The sequence below is a fragment of the Dioscorea cayenensis genome, chromosome 8 (assembly GCF_009730915.1).
Source record: "Dioscorea cayenensis subsp. rotundata cultivar TDr96_F1 chromosome 8, TDr96_F1_v2_PseudoChromosome.rev07_lg8_w22 25.fasta, whole genome shotgun sequence".
Lineage (NCBI taxonomy): Eukaryota > Viridiplantae > Streptophyta > Magnoliopsida > Dioscoreales > Dioscoreaceae > Dioscorea > Dioscorea cayenensis.
This window is the reverse complement of record NC_052478.1, coordinates 17,643,830-17,662,349: the sequence shown is the minus strand read 5'-3', so window position 1 is coordinate 17,662,349 and position 18,520 is coordinate 17,643,830. Positions and strand designations below refer to the sequence as shown.

The window sequence follows — 18,520 nt, the reverse complement described above, 5'->3', positions numbered from 1 at the left end:
TTTGAACATGAAATCGAAGCAACATTTACCAGTTTAAGCAAAATGAATCAAGATTGGCAAAGAAAAAGAGAAAGAAAGCTTACCGACTAAAAGGAAGTGAAAAACCTTAAGAGTGGCCAGAAAACTCAACTAAAATCCCTTAAAATCAATGTTGAGGGATCGGGAGAATGAATAGATGCGTTCTCTGAATGTTTGGGAGTGAAAAGATGAAGAGGAGTAAGTAGGTTTTAAAGAAAAGCCGCACTTCTTGGCGTTCTATGCATCCAGATGGGCTTGTGAAAATTACGCACCACCCTTTAACTACACAGGTGAGCATTACAGTGGCAGACACACGCCCCTGTATGCTCTCAAGATAGATCAAGTTGCCTCTAAACGCATTGACAAACGTCTAAATGTACATATTTTGTACATACCAATGCACATAGTTATTGTATTTTATTGAGAACTCGATGCCTTTTTATGGTTTAATCATTTTATTTCATGTTTCAGGCACAAAGGAGGCCTATGTGAGCTCAACGACGGAATGTAAGAAGAAATCGACATCAAAAACGTCATTTTTTTACACCGGGCACTGTACATGCACTGTAGCAGCCCGTAACATGAAAATTTTAGAAATAGTCTAAGTCTGGATTTCCTTACGGGCAGTATCTTGACCATCTTCATGGGCAGTATTGTGAGCGTGAGGCCAGCCACAGGGAAGCCCGAGTTTATCCCTTTATAAGCATTGTTAGGGTTTCTTTTGTGGGGGGAAGCCTTCTTCTTGGAGCTCACCACCACCACACCAAATCGGAGCTAGAAGTAAGGTTTTGAGGGCATTTCTACAGAGGATTCGACGAGGAGAGCATGATTTTGGGCGAGATCTAATCCTAGGGCTTGTGTAGAGGAGGTTGAAGACAAGGGAAGCCACCTCTTGTGTGGCGTCTTTGGAAGCTTCTCCGGCCTTCATTCTTTGACGGAGTGTTTCTCATGTTTTGTTTTGTTGTTTGCATGGGTTTATTGTTGTATTTGATGACTATGAACAACTAAACCCAAGGTCACCGGATGTAGGTGAACCTTGGGGGTGAAATTGTGCTTGTATGGATGCTTGGTTCTTTCTATTGTATTTTGGCTTGTTTGTGATCCTTGCTTGGTGTATTTGAATGCTTTGGTATGCATGAGAACTCGGTGTATCAATTCTTAGGTAATGCTAGGTTGCATGAACATTTCCCTAGTGTTAGACTCACCAAGTTTGGAAGGGAAACACTTATAAATACGCCGTGACCATCGGGTATTTATACCCTTCCAATTCTAGGGTTAAGTATTAGCTTGTATTCTAACCCTAACTTGAGAAAATCACCTTTCCCATTGCAATCATAGAAGGATTTGGCCAGAAAAGATTTTGTATCCAATACTTGTACCGGATTAGGGGTCAATTACCGTGACCATCGGGTTGACCTAATCTAGGGTTTTGTCGGTCCAACTAGACAATTGTATGTTAGTTATGGCATCCTACACACTTTAGTAGCAGCTGAGAGGATCCTCATCTGTGATCGCTTTCTTTCCTTGATTATCCCCCGTATCTTGCCTTCACTGTTAGCATTTTATTTGCATTTTACTTGTTTATTTGTTTTATCAGTATCGTATTCAAACTTGGAGGTTAAACAACATAGCAAAGAGGAAGTAAGAGTAGCTTCTTGGGCACTTGGGAATACGACCCCCTCGTGCTCGCAAGAGGGGTATTACTTGGCGATCCCATACACTTGCGGGGAAGCGATCAAGTTTTTGGCGCCCTTACCAAGGACCCACGAGGAATATTCGGAAAACTTTAAACGTGTTAATTTGACCATTGTTTTGTTTTTGTTTATCATTTGTGTATATATTTCATAATTCCTCCATTTTTATTCCCTTTTCTTTTTTTTTCTCTTCTTCAATATCTAAGTCTTGACTCTAATTATCTTGCAAGGTACCCATCTTATGACACGAGCGAGTCAAGTGAATTTAGTTGAGCCCAACGACAAGATTGAACGAGCCTTGCATCAACGGTTGAGAGAAGTGGCCGAAAGTTAAAGACAACAAGAGATCCGGGTTGAATCTAGTGAGTCTTCAGTTATGGCCGAGCCAAGGAGAACTTTATCCGATTTTGAGAGCCCACAATTTACCGGGGAGGAATTTAGTGTGCAGGCACCTACTGTTTTGGCCAATAATTTTGAGATCAAGGCAAGCATGATAGGAATGGTTCAAAACTCAGTACAGTTTGATGGGTTAGCTGATGAGGACCCACATGCTCATCTTTCGCGCTTCCTTCAAATTTGCCTAACCTTCAAGATTAACACTGTATCTGATGATGCCATTAGGTTGAGATTATTTCCATTCAGTCTGAGAGGAGCGGCATACAGATGGCTCACTTCTTTAGCTCCTGGTTCCATCACCACATGGAAAGACATAGTGGAGAAGTTCCTTGCTAGATATTTCCCACCAAGCAAGGCAGTGAGACTAAGACAGGAGATTTCATCCTTCAGGCAAGGGGACATCGAGACATTGTTTGAGGTACATGAACGGTTTAAGGATCTTCTACACATGTACCCTCATCATGGATTCCCTGCATGGATGAGAGTGCAGATGCTTTGTAATGGGCTGAATTATGCTACAAGGCAGCTCATCGATGCAGCAGATGGTGGTTCTTTGAGCAACAAACTTCCTAAAGAAGGTGTTGACATTAATCGAGAACATGGCTAGCAACGAATGTCATTGCAGCACTAGACAAAAGGCACCAAGAGCAGTAGGGTTGTACGAGGTGAATGAAACCACTACTTTGGCTGCAAAAGTGGATGCTTTGACCAAGAATGTCATGGATAACAATGCATTGGCCACAAAGGTTGAAGCTTTGACACAGAGATTTGATCAGTTCATGTTGGGTTCTGGCTCAAGTGCTAAGGCAGTGATGTCCTGTAAAACATGTGGTGCTGGGCATTCAACAACCCAATGCCCCATTCTTGTTGCTTCCCCTGTACCGACTGAGTCAGTAAAGTATGTCAGTGGATGACCAAGGGGTCCGGGAAATGCTTTCGGGAACACTTCCAACCCGCGGTGGAAGAACCATCCAAATTTCTCTTGGAACCAATGTCAGTCACAACAAAGACCACCACCACCTCAAGGTCCTCTGTTTCAGCCCCAACAACCACAACACAGGAAATATACCACTAAAGATGTGTTGGAAAAGTTCATGATTAATACTGAGGCAAGATTTCAGAATATTAACAATCAGTTAACACAACATTGGGGATAGTTCAGTGAGATAAGCACTGTGTTGAGAAATCTTCAAGCGTCTGTGCAATCTCTTGAGAACCAGGTGGGACAGCTTGTTAGATCACAATCAGAACGACGCTCAGGTAGCTTACCAAGAAACATTGAAAGCAACCCAAGGGAGCATTTGAAGGATGTCAAACTAAGAAGTGGGAAACAGTTGGAGGCAAGGGCCAAGGAGAGCCCAAGTTCCTCCAATGATGGGGTAGCCATTCAGGAAGACCCTAGTTCAGGTGAGAATGCCAGTGAAAAGAGTGAGAATAAGCCTAATGAAGATATTCTTAAGTCTCTGATCCGAGGAGGGCTTGAGTATAAACCTGTAGTGCCATACCCCTCCAGGCTCAAGCAAGACAAGGAAGAAGCCCAATTCAAAAAGTTCCTTGGTATTTTCAAGAAACCTCACATGAACATCCCCCTGGTCGAGGCTCTTTCACAGATGCCCAAGTATGCTAAATTCTTGAAGGATCTCCTCACCAATAAGAGAAAGGTAGAAGACTTGGAGACTGTGACTCTGTCGGGGAATTGTTCTGCTGTGATCCAGAAGATGCTTCCTAAGAAACTCACCGACCCCGGCAGCTTCATCATCCCCTGTGTGATTAGGGAAGGAATGAAAGAAAATGCTTTAGCCGATTCTGGGGCCAGCATAAATTTGATGCTATATAATATGTTCTTCAAGTTAGGGTTAGAAGATTTGAGGCCCACGTGGATGACCCTACAGCTTACAGATCGCTCAGTGAGAAGACCTCGAGGAGTGGTTGAGGATGTTCTAGTTCGAGTTGAAAAACTTATCATTCCAGTGGACTTTGTGATTTTAGATGTGGATGATGATGTTGAAGTCCCTTTGATTCTCGGTCGCCCATTCCTTAACAGTTCTGGTGTTTTGATTGATGTCAAGGGAGGCAAGATGACCTTGAGAGTTGGAGATGAACAAGTGGTCTTCACCCTCCCTGAAGCAATGAAAACCACACTTGATCATGATTATACTTTATACTTTACTGATAATACTAATTTAATCATCTCTGATTGTGTGCAGGAGGTTTTGGCTCTAAATCACTTGGAGGAGTACTTGGAGGGGTTCGGGATCAATGAGGTTGAGGTCAAGGTCCCCTGTCCTCCACCAACTCACAAAGTAGCCCAAATGGAGGCTAGCCCACCACCTTATGGACAGAAAAAAAACCTTCAAGAAAGTATGGAGAAAAGCGAAGAAAAGATTGAAAAGAAGTGTGTTTGTCTCCACAATGCCACCCAAGGAGGTAGACCGCTTATACTTCGAGAGCCAAGGCAAGTTCCAAATTTTTTCATGTCTCTCAATGAACTTTCTGGGTAACAACACTTTGCCAAAGAATGGAGGTAACTCTCCATCATATGTCCCACCATGATCATGAGGTAAAACACGTCAAGCTAACGACGTTAAACAATCGCTTCTTAGGAGGCAACCCAAGCTTTTGAACTCTTACATTTTCTTTTCGTATTATTTGAGTGTTTGTGGTTTGTGTTCTTTAGTTTTTGTGCATGTTTGGTAGCCTTGTTCATCGTCTTTCTTATGTTTTCATCCATGTCGTTGAGAATGCCTTGAGTGATTTGATTATTAGACTCCATGAAATTAAATTTTTGAGTGTTTATGTGCTTAATTTGGCTTTTTTTCATTGTTTTTTTAGGTTTGGAGGAGTCTAAGTTGATGTAAATCTGGAAATCGCCCATTTTATGACCGTGAGAGAGGCCGTGAGCCATCCAGAGGGCTCTCACTGGTGCCCTTCCGCCCGCAAGGACACCCGTGAGGCATCCAGAGAGCTCTCAAAGGTGCCCTTCTGCCTGTAAAGGCACCAGTGAGCAATCCCGAGGGCCCTTGCGGTTTCCCTTGCAGCAGCAAGGGCACCCGCAAGGACACCCGAGTGAGGGTTTAAATCAGCCCCTCACTCATCTTCTTTCTTCTCACTCACACACTCATCTTCTTTATCTCATAACTTTCTCATTTCTCCACCAAATCCACTCATTTCTTTTTCTCTAGATCACTCTCCTCCTCCTCTAATCTTATTTTGAGAAGGAATTTCAAGGTGTAAACACTGTCTTGGCCATTTTAAGCTTTTGAATCACCCCATTTACTCTAGGGTTAAGGTATGTCCCTCATCTCTGAAACCTTGAGCTTTTGATATTCTTTTTGGGCTGATTCTGTGCGGTTTTTGCTCTCTTTGGATGATAGAACATTTGTGGAATGAAACTATGTGATTGTAAATTTGTTGTGCTCCATTTACAAACAAGGGTCTTGCAAAAAATTTTCGGGTTTAGTGTAGCACTGGCATTTTTCACTAGTTTTCATTCAATTGAGCTTGTATTTGTTTAAAACATGGTTAATTGTTCTTCCCTTGGTCTTGTAGGTATGAGGGTGAAGAAAGTGGCCTACAAGAAGGCTAGGAGGGACCCTTCTCCCCCTCCCAATGAACCAAAGTTTAAGAATAAAGAGCATAAGACACGTTATGTACTTTTATCGCGGAAGGGGTTTGGAACCATTAGGAGAATAGATTGGGATGTCTTGAAGCTGTTGGGGTTGGATGGTATCATCTTGGAGCTCATCTCCCATAGTGGGTGGGACAAATTATTCTCCATTGAAGAGCCCACCTACAAGGAGTTAACACTAGAAGTTTTGAGCACTATCGAGGTTGCGAAGCATTGTCCATTCACTCACCAACCAAGTTCTATCTCCTTTCGTGCATTCGGGAAGAAGCATAGGGTTATGCAAGATCACTTGGGTGTACTCTTGGGACTTTACACCGAAGCATATACACTCACACTCGGATTCAAAGACTTATCACATGATTTTCCGTACCCGGTAACAAGTGAGAAGTATTGGGCTTCCATGGCGACTTGTTGGAAGACATGGAAGGCATCTCAAATGTCGAACCCCTCGCATCGCTACATACATGCTCTACGTACTAGAGGTATCAGGGGATGGGTAGAGTCTACTAGGGTAGTATCTCACACTAATTTATTGATGCTCTACAGCATTATTGAGCGTCACCCCCTCCACATGGGACACCTTGTTGCGGTAGTCCTAGCACACCAGGGGTAGTTTGTTCACCGTGGGGCCATTTTCACCGGACCATACATCACACGAATGATTAGAGGCATGGGCCTTATTGAGCGTACCCAGGGCATGACAGTTGTTGGCACTATCGCCCAGCTCAGGATGCAGACTCTTGTATGCATTGGTATAGTTGCAAAACGGGGTGGTGGTTACAAGCTTGCACAGCGTCAGCGAACAAATGCACAAGACACTGGCCCTTCACAGGTTGCTGAGTCTACTTCTGAGTCTGAGTCTGAGTCTGAATCTGAACCCGAGCAGGAATCCAGGGCGCGTAGACCTTCTCTAGAAGCACGGTTTGAAGAATTTTGCACATAGGTCTACCAGCAGGTGTAGTGCTTGAGCAAGGACACTGAGACCTGGTTGCATCACTGAGCTGCATTGAGAGCAACACCGCTGACACGTCCGAATATGCGTGTGTGTACCGCAAGTGCACGGGTGTCGAAGTAATAAATACCCGGTGAGTCAGGTAGTCGAATCCACGAGGGAGCAGTGGGCTACTAGTACTAACTTCTTCTCCGCTATCTAGCCTAATGATAATGGGATAGTGTGGTGATCTAATGTGCGAAGAGATGAACACCGAGACGAATATGCAAGGGTAAAATGGAAGGAGAATCTCAATCGAGTAAAAAGTGGGGTATTCAGGGCAATGCTCCCCCTAGGATTCGGGTATTAGGTACCGGATAAGCAAAAGTGTTTCTATGATGAGTAAGTTAAGTCGTGGAAATCCAAACATAATCGGGTCTATCTCTAGATCACCGATACTAGTCCCCTACGAGGTCCCGGTGGAGAAATCGCTCAATCTCAACACCTCACACCACATATGACCCGTAAAAGCACTCTAGGGATTCCAAGCGTGTATCCAATTCCTAAAGATTGATCCAACCCTAATTCCCGGCGAAGGATCCTAACCCCCTACAAGGTCCCGGCCGAGAAATCGAGCAATCTCACGCCTCCCACCAAATATGGTTGCATAGAGCTTAGGGAATGGAGATAGAATACACCAATCGGAGGGGAAAGGGGACACTTCACTATCTCATGACCCACCCTCTCAACCCTCTTCAATCTTGCGGTTCTAACCCTAATGGAGATCTCTCTCCCACCAAGGCAACAAATCATGCAAACCAAATAACCATAAGATCAATAAGGCAAGCAAGCATTAAACAATCAAGAATGAAACTTAATCAAACTCGGATTAAATAGAAACACAAAGCAAATCCACAAAATATGAGAATCCTAGGGTTCACAAGCCCAAATACCCTCTAGGGTTTTAGCTCTCCATGGAGCAACATACAAAACACACCATCAATGAATGAAAGTACATTAAAACCATAGAAATAAACCCCCTTATATATGAACTGATGGCCTTGATGGAGAGCTTCGACGTCTTGAAGGACCCACTCCGAAGCTAGGTTCACCGGTGGCTTCCTTCATGCTATGACGGAGGAGGAATCGATCAAAGTTGGTGACGAAGCGCCTCCAAAGCCGCAAAGACCTCCTCTCCAAACCCTAGTCGTCTCACCACTCAAGAGCCGCACAAAAGATGAGAAAGAATAGGGCAAAACGGCTATTTATAGGCCTTAGATCGCGTCTGTCACGTGCCCTCACGCGCCCGTGTGGATTTTCCACGCGCCCGCGTGGGCTGCAAGAATTTCCACGCGGGCGCGCGGAATTTCCACGCGGCCGCGTGAACAGTAATTTCGCTACAGTACTTTTGCATTGAAAGTGCTACAGTACTTTTCGCAAAACGCGATCCGAACACTCTTCTCTTAAGGCCACATGTCCGGGCACACGTCCATGTGGTAGGCTATAAAAGTTTTCTTCATCGACGTATCTTTGAGAGGTCTTGCAATCTTCACAAAGAGAAGGAATATGAAGATGTGGCTGCCTTTGTGCCCTTCCAACTAGTGATTTGACTTGAATCTTCTTGGAAGTTGGCACACATCTCCACGTTTATCAACTGCTCTCGTGTCTTGGTCCTTGAATTGAACAAGAACTCCCAACATTGTGTCTTTATAGCCTATCTTTGCTTCCTTTTTACTCTTCAAGGCATTCACAACCTATATGCATAAAAGAACACCAAATACACAATATGAGACATAAACCACAGTAAAAATGATGCTCAATGCATGTAAAACATATATAAAAATATGTCTACTCAAGCACTTATCAACCGCCAATATCTTAACATTCTTGCACAGCTCATCCTCATCGGTTGGCACCACCTCTACAGCTACCACCTGCGCGGCATCATCGTTTCCACCTGATCTCTACGCACCCAGCACATGGATATTTATCTATTTTTGTTATTTATTTCTTTGTCTTGATTGTACTTTTGTGTTGTCATTATAGTGTGTTTTTGTTTGGAGTTAGTTAGGGTTCCGCCTTACTAAACTTTTTTTTATCTAGTTAAAACCTTGCTTTTGCGCTACTCTCTATTATTGTTGCTTCTGGAAGTGTGATCAGTGTTTTTTGTTGTTTTTAGGGCCATTGTTGAAGTCACAGCGCACTCCAGGCCCTCATCACACTATTTTTTCCCTAAGTCCGGACCCGAGTGTCAATCTTTTCATCACCTGACTGGGAAGTTTCTTACTCCATTTCCTTGTGTTTATTGCCTATCTTTCCCACCTTGTTCTGCTGATTTAGTTACATTGGGGACAATGTACAACTTTTGGTGTGGGGATGGGGTATTTTTACAATTGCATGCTTGAATCACCAATGATAACTATGATTCCATTGTTTAGGACTTCCTAGCTTGGTAGAATGAGAGTTGTGAGTTGTACTCTATCCGTGCTTGAATGTAGATCTGTTTCATCTTTTGTGAACCTTTATACATGTTCACGAGCACTTTCACCTTGTACACTCCAACCAACCCATAATTATGGTTTTGGCATTAATTTGTTAAATTCTATCTTCAATGCACTTTTGAGCGCTTTTGAGTTCCTTTATTGTTTTCTCTACCTTAAAGTGAACTAATGTAGCAAGTTTTATACTTGGGGACATGAGATACAGTATGTACATGTGAAAAGAAAAGAAAAAAAAAGAAAAAAATGAGAAAAATGAAAAAAAATTGAGTCTATGACAGTATTCCTCTGCTAGTATAGCATGAATGCATCTATGTAGACTGTATTCGAGTACGTTGGGTGGCTCTTTAGCCAAATCAGCAAGTGCATTCTTCAGAAAGATTGTAAAAAATTTTGTGCAGTCTACGTTAGTCAGACTCAAAAGAAAAAAAAAGAGTGTATGTTGTATATATGTGTGAAAGAAATAAAGTATATCTCTTGTTCCCCTGATGCTTGCTATGTAGCCACTTGAAAGTTAGAGTTTTACCTAGGAACCAGAGGATTCTTAATTGAGTATTGAGGATGTCTTTAGCATCTTAATGTCATTTTCATTTTGTGCGGGGTGAATGGGCATACTGGGGTAATCCAGGGTGTGGAGGTCAAGGGGGAGTTAGCACACACACTCACAGGAGCACTCTATATGAGACAGAACTATTATCACTTCACTATTTATTGAACAACTCACTTCTTGATTTTTGTCCATTCGTGCTTGTGGAGTCCTTTACGCTTGAGCTTGAGGTCATGCATTTAGCCATTTATCTTCTTGCCCCTGTTCTTCATGATTGTTTGCTTGGGGATAAGCAAACACTTAGGTGTGGGGATGTTTGATAAATGTCTAAAAGTACATATTTTGTACGTACCAATGCGCATGTTTATTGTATTTTATTGAGAACTCGATGCCTTTTTATGGTTTAATCATTTTATTTCATGTTTTAGGCACAAAGAAGGCCTAGGTGAGCTCAACGACGGAATGTAAGAAGAAATCGACATTGAAAACTTCATTTTTGGACCCCCAGGCACTGTCCATGCATTGTAGCAGCCTGGAACATGAAAATTTCAGAAAAAGTCTAAGTCAGGATTTCCTTACAGGCAGTATTGTGAGCATGAGGCCATCTACAGGGAAGCCCGAGTTCATCCCTTTATAAGCATTGTTAGAGTTTCTTTTGAGGGAGGGAAGCCTTCTTCTTGGAGCTCACCACCAACACACCAAATCGGAGCTAGAAGTAAGGTTTTGAGGGCATTTCCACGTAGGATTCGATGAGGAGAGCGCGATTTTGGGTGAGATCTACTCCCAGGGCTTGTGTAGAGGAGGTTGAAGACAAGGAAAGCCACCTCTTGTGTGGCGTCTTTGGAAGCTTCTCCGGCCTTCATTCTTTGAGGGAGTGTTTCTCTTGTTTTGCTTCGTTGTTTGCATGGGTTTCTTGTTGTATTTGATGACTATGAACAACTAAACCCCAAGGTCACCGGATGTAGGTGAACCTTGGGGGTGAACTTGTGCTTGTATGGATGCTTGGTTCTTTCTATTGTATTTTGGCTTGTTTGTGATCCTTGCTTGGTGTATTTGAATGCATTGGTATACATGAGAACTCGGTGTATCAATTCTTAGGTAATGCTAGGTTGCATGAACATTGCCCTAGTGTTAGACTCACCAAGTTTGGAAGGGAAACACGTATAAATACACCGTGACTATCAGGTATTTATACCCCTCCAATTCTGGGCTTAAGTATTAGCTTGTATTCTAACCCTAACTTGAGAAAACCACCTTTCCCATTGCAATCGTAGAAGGATTTGGGCGGAAAAGATTTCGTATCCAATACTCATACTGGATTAGGGTTCAATTGCCGTGACCATCGGGTTGACCTAATCTAGGGTTTTCTCGGTCCAACTAGCCAATTGCATGTTAGTTTTGGCATCCTGCACACTTTAGTAGCCCCTGAGAGGATCCTCATCCACGAACGCTTTCTATTCTTGATTATCCCCTGTATCTTGCCTTCATTGTTAGCATTTTATTTGCATTTTACTTGTTTATTTGTTTAATCACTATCACATTCAAACTTGGAGGTTAAACAACATAGAGAAGAGGAAGTAAGAGTAGCTTCTCGGGCCCTTGGGAATATGACCCCCTCGTGCTTGCACGAGGGGTATTACTTGGTGATCCCGTACACTTGCGGGCAAGTGATCACGCATCCGCACGTGCATGTGGTAATTACCCACGCCCGTGTGCCCGACCCACAAGGACACCCATGATAAGTGCTTGTGTGATAAGAATACGAAGTGTTTTTTCCTTATGATGAGCATTACTTTTATCAAGTTTTAGAGCTAATACTTGTCCATTTGTGTTACTTTCATACATATAGGGTTGTAAAGCCGAATGTTAAAGAAAGAAGCCAATATAGATCGTGAATGCATTATTTGGAGAAAATCTTGAGAAGGATCAAACGCGAAGACATAAGTCTTGTTCAAGATGCGAGAATGTGTGCCAACCTCTGTGTATTCAAGCTTGCATAATGGTTTGGAGGGGCACAAAGGTAGTCACATTCCATTATCTAGGCTTGTGCATTGATAGCAAGATCTTCACCAATGAGGGTGGTTATTGAAAAAAAGCAAAGCGATCTACGACGTAAATGTGTGCCTGTTGACGTCACCTCGATGAAAACATGGATTCAGGAGTGTTTCAGGCTGGTACTGTAGCAGGGCACTGTAACAAACAATGTAGCAAATTATTGTAGCAGGCGGTCAAAAAGAGAATTCTATAGAATCCACATGGGTATGTGGAAATTATCCACACCCATGTAGAAGTTCCACAGGCCCGTGTGGCAAATCCATAGGGGAGTGTGGATGCCCGATTCCAGCCCTATTTAAGCCGTGATTCAGTCCCGATTTTAGCATTCTTTTCTCCAATCTTTTGAAACTTGATAGGTGGCTGCGGCTAGGGTTTTGAGAGGTATTGGTAGGATTTTGGAGAGGTTTTTCCGCATCAACATCGTGCTCCACTTGGAAGAAGGTTATTGGGAGAGCTTTCGTCGGCACCGATCCGACGTGGTGTATCCTAGGCCGGACATAGGGACCTTTGGAGGAGATGAGGTTTCTCCACAAGACCATCATCATGACTATCAAGGGGGTTTTCTATGGATTACTTGTTTTTACATTCGATTTCATTGTTGCTTGTAACTAGCTCCATGGAGAGCTAAACCCCTTAGTGGATACTTTGATTTATGAACCCTAGATGTATTTATTTCATTAAACCTTTTATTATTCTTTCATTAATTGATGCTTTAATTGAATTCCAATCTTGAATGTTTTGATTGAATGAATACTCCCTTAGGGTGACACTAGGGTAGAGAGTTCTTATTGGTAACGCTTGTGAGTGAGTGACACACCACGAGAATTAGACAAAGCTAGATTGGAGAGAATTGAGAGGGTGAGTGGAGAAGTAGCCAAGCGTCCCCTTTCCCCTAAGGTGTGATTTATCCTACCTCCATTTCCTCGAGTTCTTTGCGGCTATAATAAAGTGAATAGGCTAAGGATGACCTTCCGCTAGGGCTTAGTTGCAGAGGCAATGGAGTAAAGCGTTGAAGTGATTTTAGCACCTAGGTCTTAATTGTGACCAGGGACCTTCCACCTGGACCAAAGGGTTAGGTATATATCTTGGAAGAGGGTTTATCAATTGGAATCCCTAGAACTCCATGCGATTCTATCCGAGTGCGAGGTGTTGAGATTGTTCGATTTCTCCTCTGGGACATGGTATAAAGTTAGTGACGGTTGACCTTAGATTTTGGACCGTGTTTTGAAGGATTTTCATGACTCATTAATGCATTAGTTGGGATGCATAACAGTCAGTTTTGCACTTGGAATGATCATCCTAGACGGAACAATATCCGACTACGACATTTATATTGATTGCCTTATCTCTCACTTACTTGTGCTTTTTTTTCTTGCTTCTTTTATTCTTGGTTACATTACATCTTGTCAACACAATCATTATTCATATTTACTTGGTTAAGAAACAATTTAAGTATTTTTACTCGCTACTCACTCTGGATGCGATACCCACTCACCTGGGATTTTATTACTCGACAAACCCATGCACTTGTGGACATACGAAGGGCGTTGTCAAGTTTTACACCTTTGCAGGGTAGAAGGCATTTAGAGATACTTTGCACTTTGATTTGTTAGCTATTCGTTCATTCATTCTATTTCACATCTTCTTTTTCTATCATCGTTCTGATTTGTTCTTTTTCTTTGATTACAGAAAAATGATTAACATGCCCGAGTTATTCGACACTGTCAAGGGAATGGTTGAAAATGTGGAAGAGAAAGTTCAATTGTTTGCAGTACAAGACACACCGTGCTATCTCTTGCAAGAGACATACACTATTCAACAACCCATAGAAGATTACATTGCCAGATTCCTGAGCTTAATTGCGAATTAGATAGTGTGCTTGATCAGTTTGAGAAATCTGCATTGGCATCGATGAGTAATCACTTAGAAGAAATTTGGAGAGAGTTCTCACTCATTTTGACTCGTCTTATCATGAACAAAGGCAGGAAGTTTTCTTCGTGGGTGTGTCAATGTCAGGAAGGAAAATTTATGGGATGAAGGCATTGATAGCCATTGAAGATCACACAGAAACACATTCACAAGGAGAAGAGGAGGAGAATGATTTTTAATGGGAGGCAAACAGTTTTCAGAAGATTGACAGATTGAAGGAGAGCAGGTTGCGCCCATCAATTGATGAACCACCGGAACTAAAGCTTAAAACCTTGCCAACACATCTAGAGTATGTCTTTTTGATGGAAGAATCAAAACTCCCAGTGATCATGGCTTTAAACTTGTCTGTAGATCAAAAGGGCAAGCTTGTTAGTATGTTGAAAAGACATAAGTCAGCTATTGCATGGAAGATTTCAGATATTAAGGGAATAAATCCGTGATTTTGCACTTATAAAATATTAATGGAAGATAACTACAAATTTGTGATCCAACCTCAAGGAAGATTAAATCCGAACATGAAGGAAGTCGTCAAGGTGGAGGTGGTGAAGCTTCTAGATGCAGGGATTATTTACCCCATATCAGATAGTGCGTGGATGAGCCCAACTCAAGTGGTTCTGAAGAAATAGGGGATAACCATTGTGAGAAATGAAGAGAATGAATTGATTCCAACCAGGATAGTGACAAGATGGCGAGTCTTCATTGACTATAGAAGATAAAATGATTCCACTCAAAAAGATCATTTTGGAGATGTTCCGGAAGTGCACGGTTTTGTTGAGTAATAAAATCCAAGTTGAGTGGGTATCGTATCGATAGGGAGTAGGGAGTAAAAATACTTAAATTGTTTGTTAACCAAGTGAAGATGAATAATGAGTGTGTTGACAAGATGTAATGTAAACAAGAATAAAATAAACAAGAGAGAAAAGCACAAGTAAGTGAGAGATAAGGCAATCGATATAAATGGGGTACTTGAATATTGTTCCGCCTAGGACAACCATTTCAAGTGCAAAACTGACTATTATGCCTCCCAACTAATGCATTAATGAGTCATGGAAATCCTTCAATACACGGTCCCAAATCTAAGGTCAACCGTGACTAACTCTATACCATGTCCCAGAGGAGAAATCAAACAATCTCAACAGATCGCACTCGGATAGAATTGTATGGAGTTCTAGGGATTCCAAGTGACAAACCCTCTTCCTAGAAATAGACCTAACCCTTTGGTCCAGGTGAGAGGTCCCTAGTCATAATTAAGCCCTAGGTGCTAAAATCATTTCAACGCTTCACTCCGTTGCCTCTGTAACTAAGCCCCAATGGAAGGTCATCTCATAGCCCATTCACTCTACTATGACCGCAAAGAACTCAAGGAAATGGAGGTGGGATTAATCACACCAGAGGGGAAAGAGGACGCTCCGCTATCTCTCGACTCATCCTCTCAACCCTCTCCAATCTAGCTTTGTCTAACTCTTGTCGTGTGTCACACACTCACAAGGGTTACCAAGGTGAACTCTAAACCCTAGTGTCACTATAAGGGAGGATTTAATCAATCAAGCATTTAAGATTGGAACTCAAATAAAACATCAATTAACGAAGCATGACAAAAGGTTTAATGAAACAAATGCATCCTAGGGTTCACAAATCCAAGTATGCACTAGGGGGTTTAGCTCTCCATTGACCTAGTTATAATCAACAATGAAATCGAATGTAAAACAAGTAATCCATAGGAAACCCCCTCGATAGTCGTGACGATGGTCTTGTGGAGAAGGTCCCCTTGTCCGGCCTAGGATACACCTCGCTGAATTGGTGCCTATCAAAGCTCTCCCAATAACATTCTTCGAAGTTGAGTGCAATGTCGAAGCCAAAAACCTCTCCAAAAACCCTTCCAATACCTCTCAAAACCCTAGCCACAGCCCCCTCTCAAGTTTGGGAAAGAATGGAGAAACGAATGCTTAAATTGGGGCTGAATCACGGCTTAAATAGGGCTGGAATCGGGCATCCACACGCCCCTCTGGATTTGCCATACGGGCCTGTGGAATTTCCACATAGGTGTGGATAATTTCCACACTCTTGTGTGGATTCTGAGGAATTCTCTTTTTCAGCCAGCTGTGAACAATATTTGCTACAATACCAGCCCAAAACACTCCCAAATCCATGTTTTCATCGAGGTAATGTCAACGGGCACACGTTCATGTCATAGATCGCTTTACTTTTTTCAATAACCGGCCTCATTGGTGAAGATCTTGCTATCAATACACAAGCCAGGATACTTGAATGTGACTGCCTTTGTGCCCCTCCAAACCATTGTGCTAGCTTGAATACACGGAGGTTGGCACACATTCTCGCATCTTGACACCCACTTATGTCTTCGCGTTTGACACTTCTTAAGATTTCCTCCAAATAGTGCGTTCAAGGTCTACATTGGCTTCTTTCTTTAACATTCGGCTTCACAACCCTATATGCATGAAAGTAACACAAATGCACAAGTATTAGTACCAAAACCTGATAAGAAAACAATAAAACTATAAAACTATTTTCATCATAAGAAAAGAGCAATTCGCATTCTTATCACACAAGCTTTATACTTCATAGGTGGTAGTTCTTTCCACCCAACAAGCATAAGAAAACAATAAAACTATTTTGTTCTTTGATAAGTGTCTAAATGTAGGTGTTTTCATATATGTATCGTATGCACTTTGCATGTATTTTGTGAGGTTTGATGCCTGTTTCGTGCTTAATCATCTATTATTTGCTTTGTAGGGCATATGGAAGCCATGGAGAACAAGAAGATATCATTTTGGCAAAAAGAGAAGAAAACAGGAATTTCATACTACCCCCATACTACCCAGTATGGGGGTCATATGCACTGTAGCAGCGGATTGATTTGGTGTTCTGTCCAGATTTCCATACTACCCAGTATACGGGGCCGTATGGAGGCCGTATGCACCCCGTATGGAACGTGAATCTAGGGTTTCTGAGTGCTATACGACCCCCATACGACCCCTATACGGCTCGTATGCCTCGGGGGATATATATACTCACTTTTAGGGCTGATTAGAAAACTTTTTGCTGGCCGACTTTTGGGGAGATCATTTGGGAGATTTTGGGCGACCTTGGGGAGGAGAAGAAGGGCAAGAAAGCTAGAAGATCATTCAAGCCCAAGGTCCAAGGCTCTCAAGGCAAGAAGGCAACATCATTCAAAGGGGAGATCGATCACGACTTGAAGGAAGGAGAACCGCGGCTAGAGGAAGCGTCATTCGGCATTCCTTTGGCGGGGAAGCGTCATTCGGCATATTCTCGCCTCATCCTTCACCATTTCATCTAGGGAGTGTCCATACATGTCTTTGTTTCATGTTTTTGCTTGATTGTATGCTTTGTTATGAGATGATGACACACTAGACCCACAAGGCCACCGGGTGTTGGTGAACCTTGGGGGTTTTATCATGTATTTTTGGATGATTACTTGTTAATTCTATGCTTGGGTATTTTTTTGAGATCTAATCCATTGTTTTCATGCTAAGTGTTACACCAAGGAGAAATCCGTAGCTCTTTTTATGAATGATGCATGTAGATGTGACTTGCTCGCATGTATTAGGTCATGAATGGATTAGAAGGGGATACTTTGTATCATCACACCGAGAAATCGGGTGTTTGGTAGCCCTCCATGTAGGTTTAATCCAAGAAGAGTAGGTTTATTCCTAAGCGAGATTTCCTTGTACTTAATGCAATCGTAGGGAATGTAGATTTGGAAGAAATTCCTATCTATGTTCGTATGGGATTAGGGTTCAATCGCGAGAAATTGGGGTTGTTCTAATCTTGGAATCTCATGGTCCAATTTACCCTTGCATCTTTTAAATCATCATCCATGTTGCATGATAACCCCTCAAGGGGATCCACATCCATAGGCCTTTGCACTTCTTTGATTCTCTTGCTTGCTTATTGCTTGTTCTCTCTAATTTGCTAGAAAATCTTGTGTTTAGTTTTATTTTTATTTAGTAGAGTAAATCCATCACTTAAGATCTTAGGCTAGATAATAGCTCGAGAAGGAGTAATAGGAGATCCTTAGCCCCGTGGAATACGATCCTCGTGTCTTTGCACGAGGTATTACTTGGCGATCCCGTACACTTGCGGGGAAGCAATCAAGTTTTTGGCGCCGTTGCCGGGGAATCTTAAGGAATTCTAGGAAACTTTTAGATTATTACTCTAGCCATTTATCTTTTCTTTTGTAAACATTTGTCTTTCTATGTTTCTTTTACACCTTTTGTCCATATTTATTTATTTTTCTTCTTAATTGTTTTCATTGTTAGCTTATTGATTTTAGTTTTACATGTTGACACAGGGCAATGGATTCTCAACAATGGGTTTACCCTCACCAAGGATTGCTACAGGAACCCACTTTTCAAAAACCGTGGCATTACCAACCTCCAGTCGACAAGCAACTTAATCGTTGGGGATTCAATACACAAGATGTTTTTGCAAGTTTCATGAGGTATGCGGATGCCGAACTTGAAGCTTGGAATGCCAAAAATTTTAATGCTCAACAATCTCTTCAAAGTGTGGAAAAAAAGATGGGAGAGTATTCCAAAGAATCAGTCAAATTGCCACCATCTATAGAAGCCCGAATTGAAAATGGCACAAGAGATGAAGAGAAAATCAATGAGATTGTGGTGGATGCTCATATTGAGGTGTTGGAGGTGGAAGAAGCAAATGATGTAGCATCAATACCTTCTGAGCAAATGGTAGAGGTTTCACCTCAATGTGAAATGAAAGAAGAAAAGGGGGAGGATGACATCATGGTCATGAAAACATGTAAGGAAGTAGAAGAAACTC

The 18,520-nt window shown here is 42.1% G+C and overlaps 1 protein-coding gene and 1 non-coding gene across 2 annotated transcripts; one reads left to right on the top strand and one right to left on the bottom strand.

Moving 5' to 3' along the window:
• Positions 1–2,469: 2,469 nt before the first annotated feature.
• LOC120268126 lies at positions 2,470–2,576 on the bottom strand. The gene has a single exon (XR_005538796.1). It is a non-coding gene; the product is annotated as a small nucleolar RNA R71 (small nucleolar RNA).
• A 251-nt stretch (positions 2,577–2,827) lies between these two features.
• LOC120267348 lies at positions 2,828–4,966 on the top strand. Its single transcript, XM_039275000.1, has 4 exons — positions 2,828–3,006; positions 3,271–4,213; positions 4,316–4,469; positions 4,941–4,966. Exons 1-4 carry the CDS (start codon positions 2,828–2,830, stop codon positions 4,964–4,966), a joined length of 1,302 nt encoding a protein of 433 aa, XP_039130934.1.
• Positions 4,967–18,520: the final 13,554 nt, after the last annotated feature.

Coding starts and splice junctions, on each gene's coding strand:
- LOC120267348 (XM_039275000.1), top strand. CDS start 2,828: ATGGATAACAATGCATTGGCCACAAAGGTTGAAGCTTTGACACAGAGA. Junction 3,007..3,270: donor GTACCGACTGAGTCAGTAAA/GTATGTCAGTGG, acceptor GGGATAGTTCAG/TGAGATAAGCACTGTGTTGA. Junction 4,214..4,315: donor TGAGAGTTGGAGATGAACAA/GTGGTCTTCACC, acceptor GATTGTGTGCAG/GAGGTTTTGGCTCTAAATCA.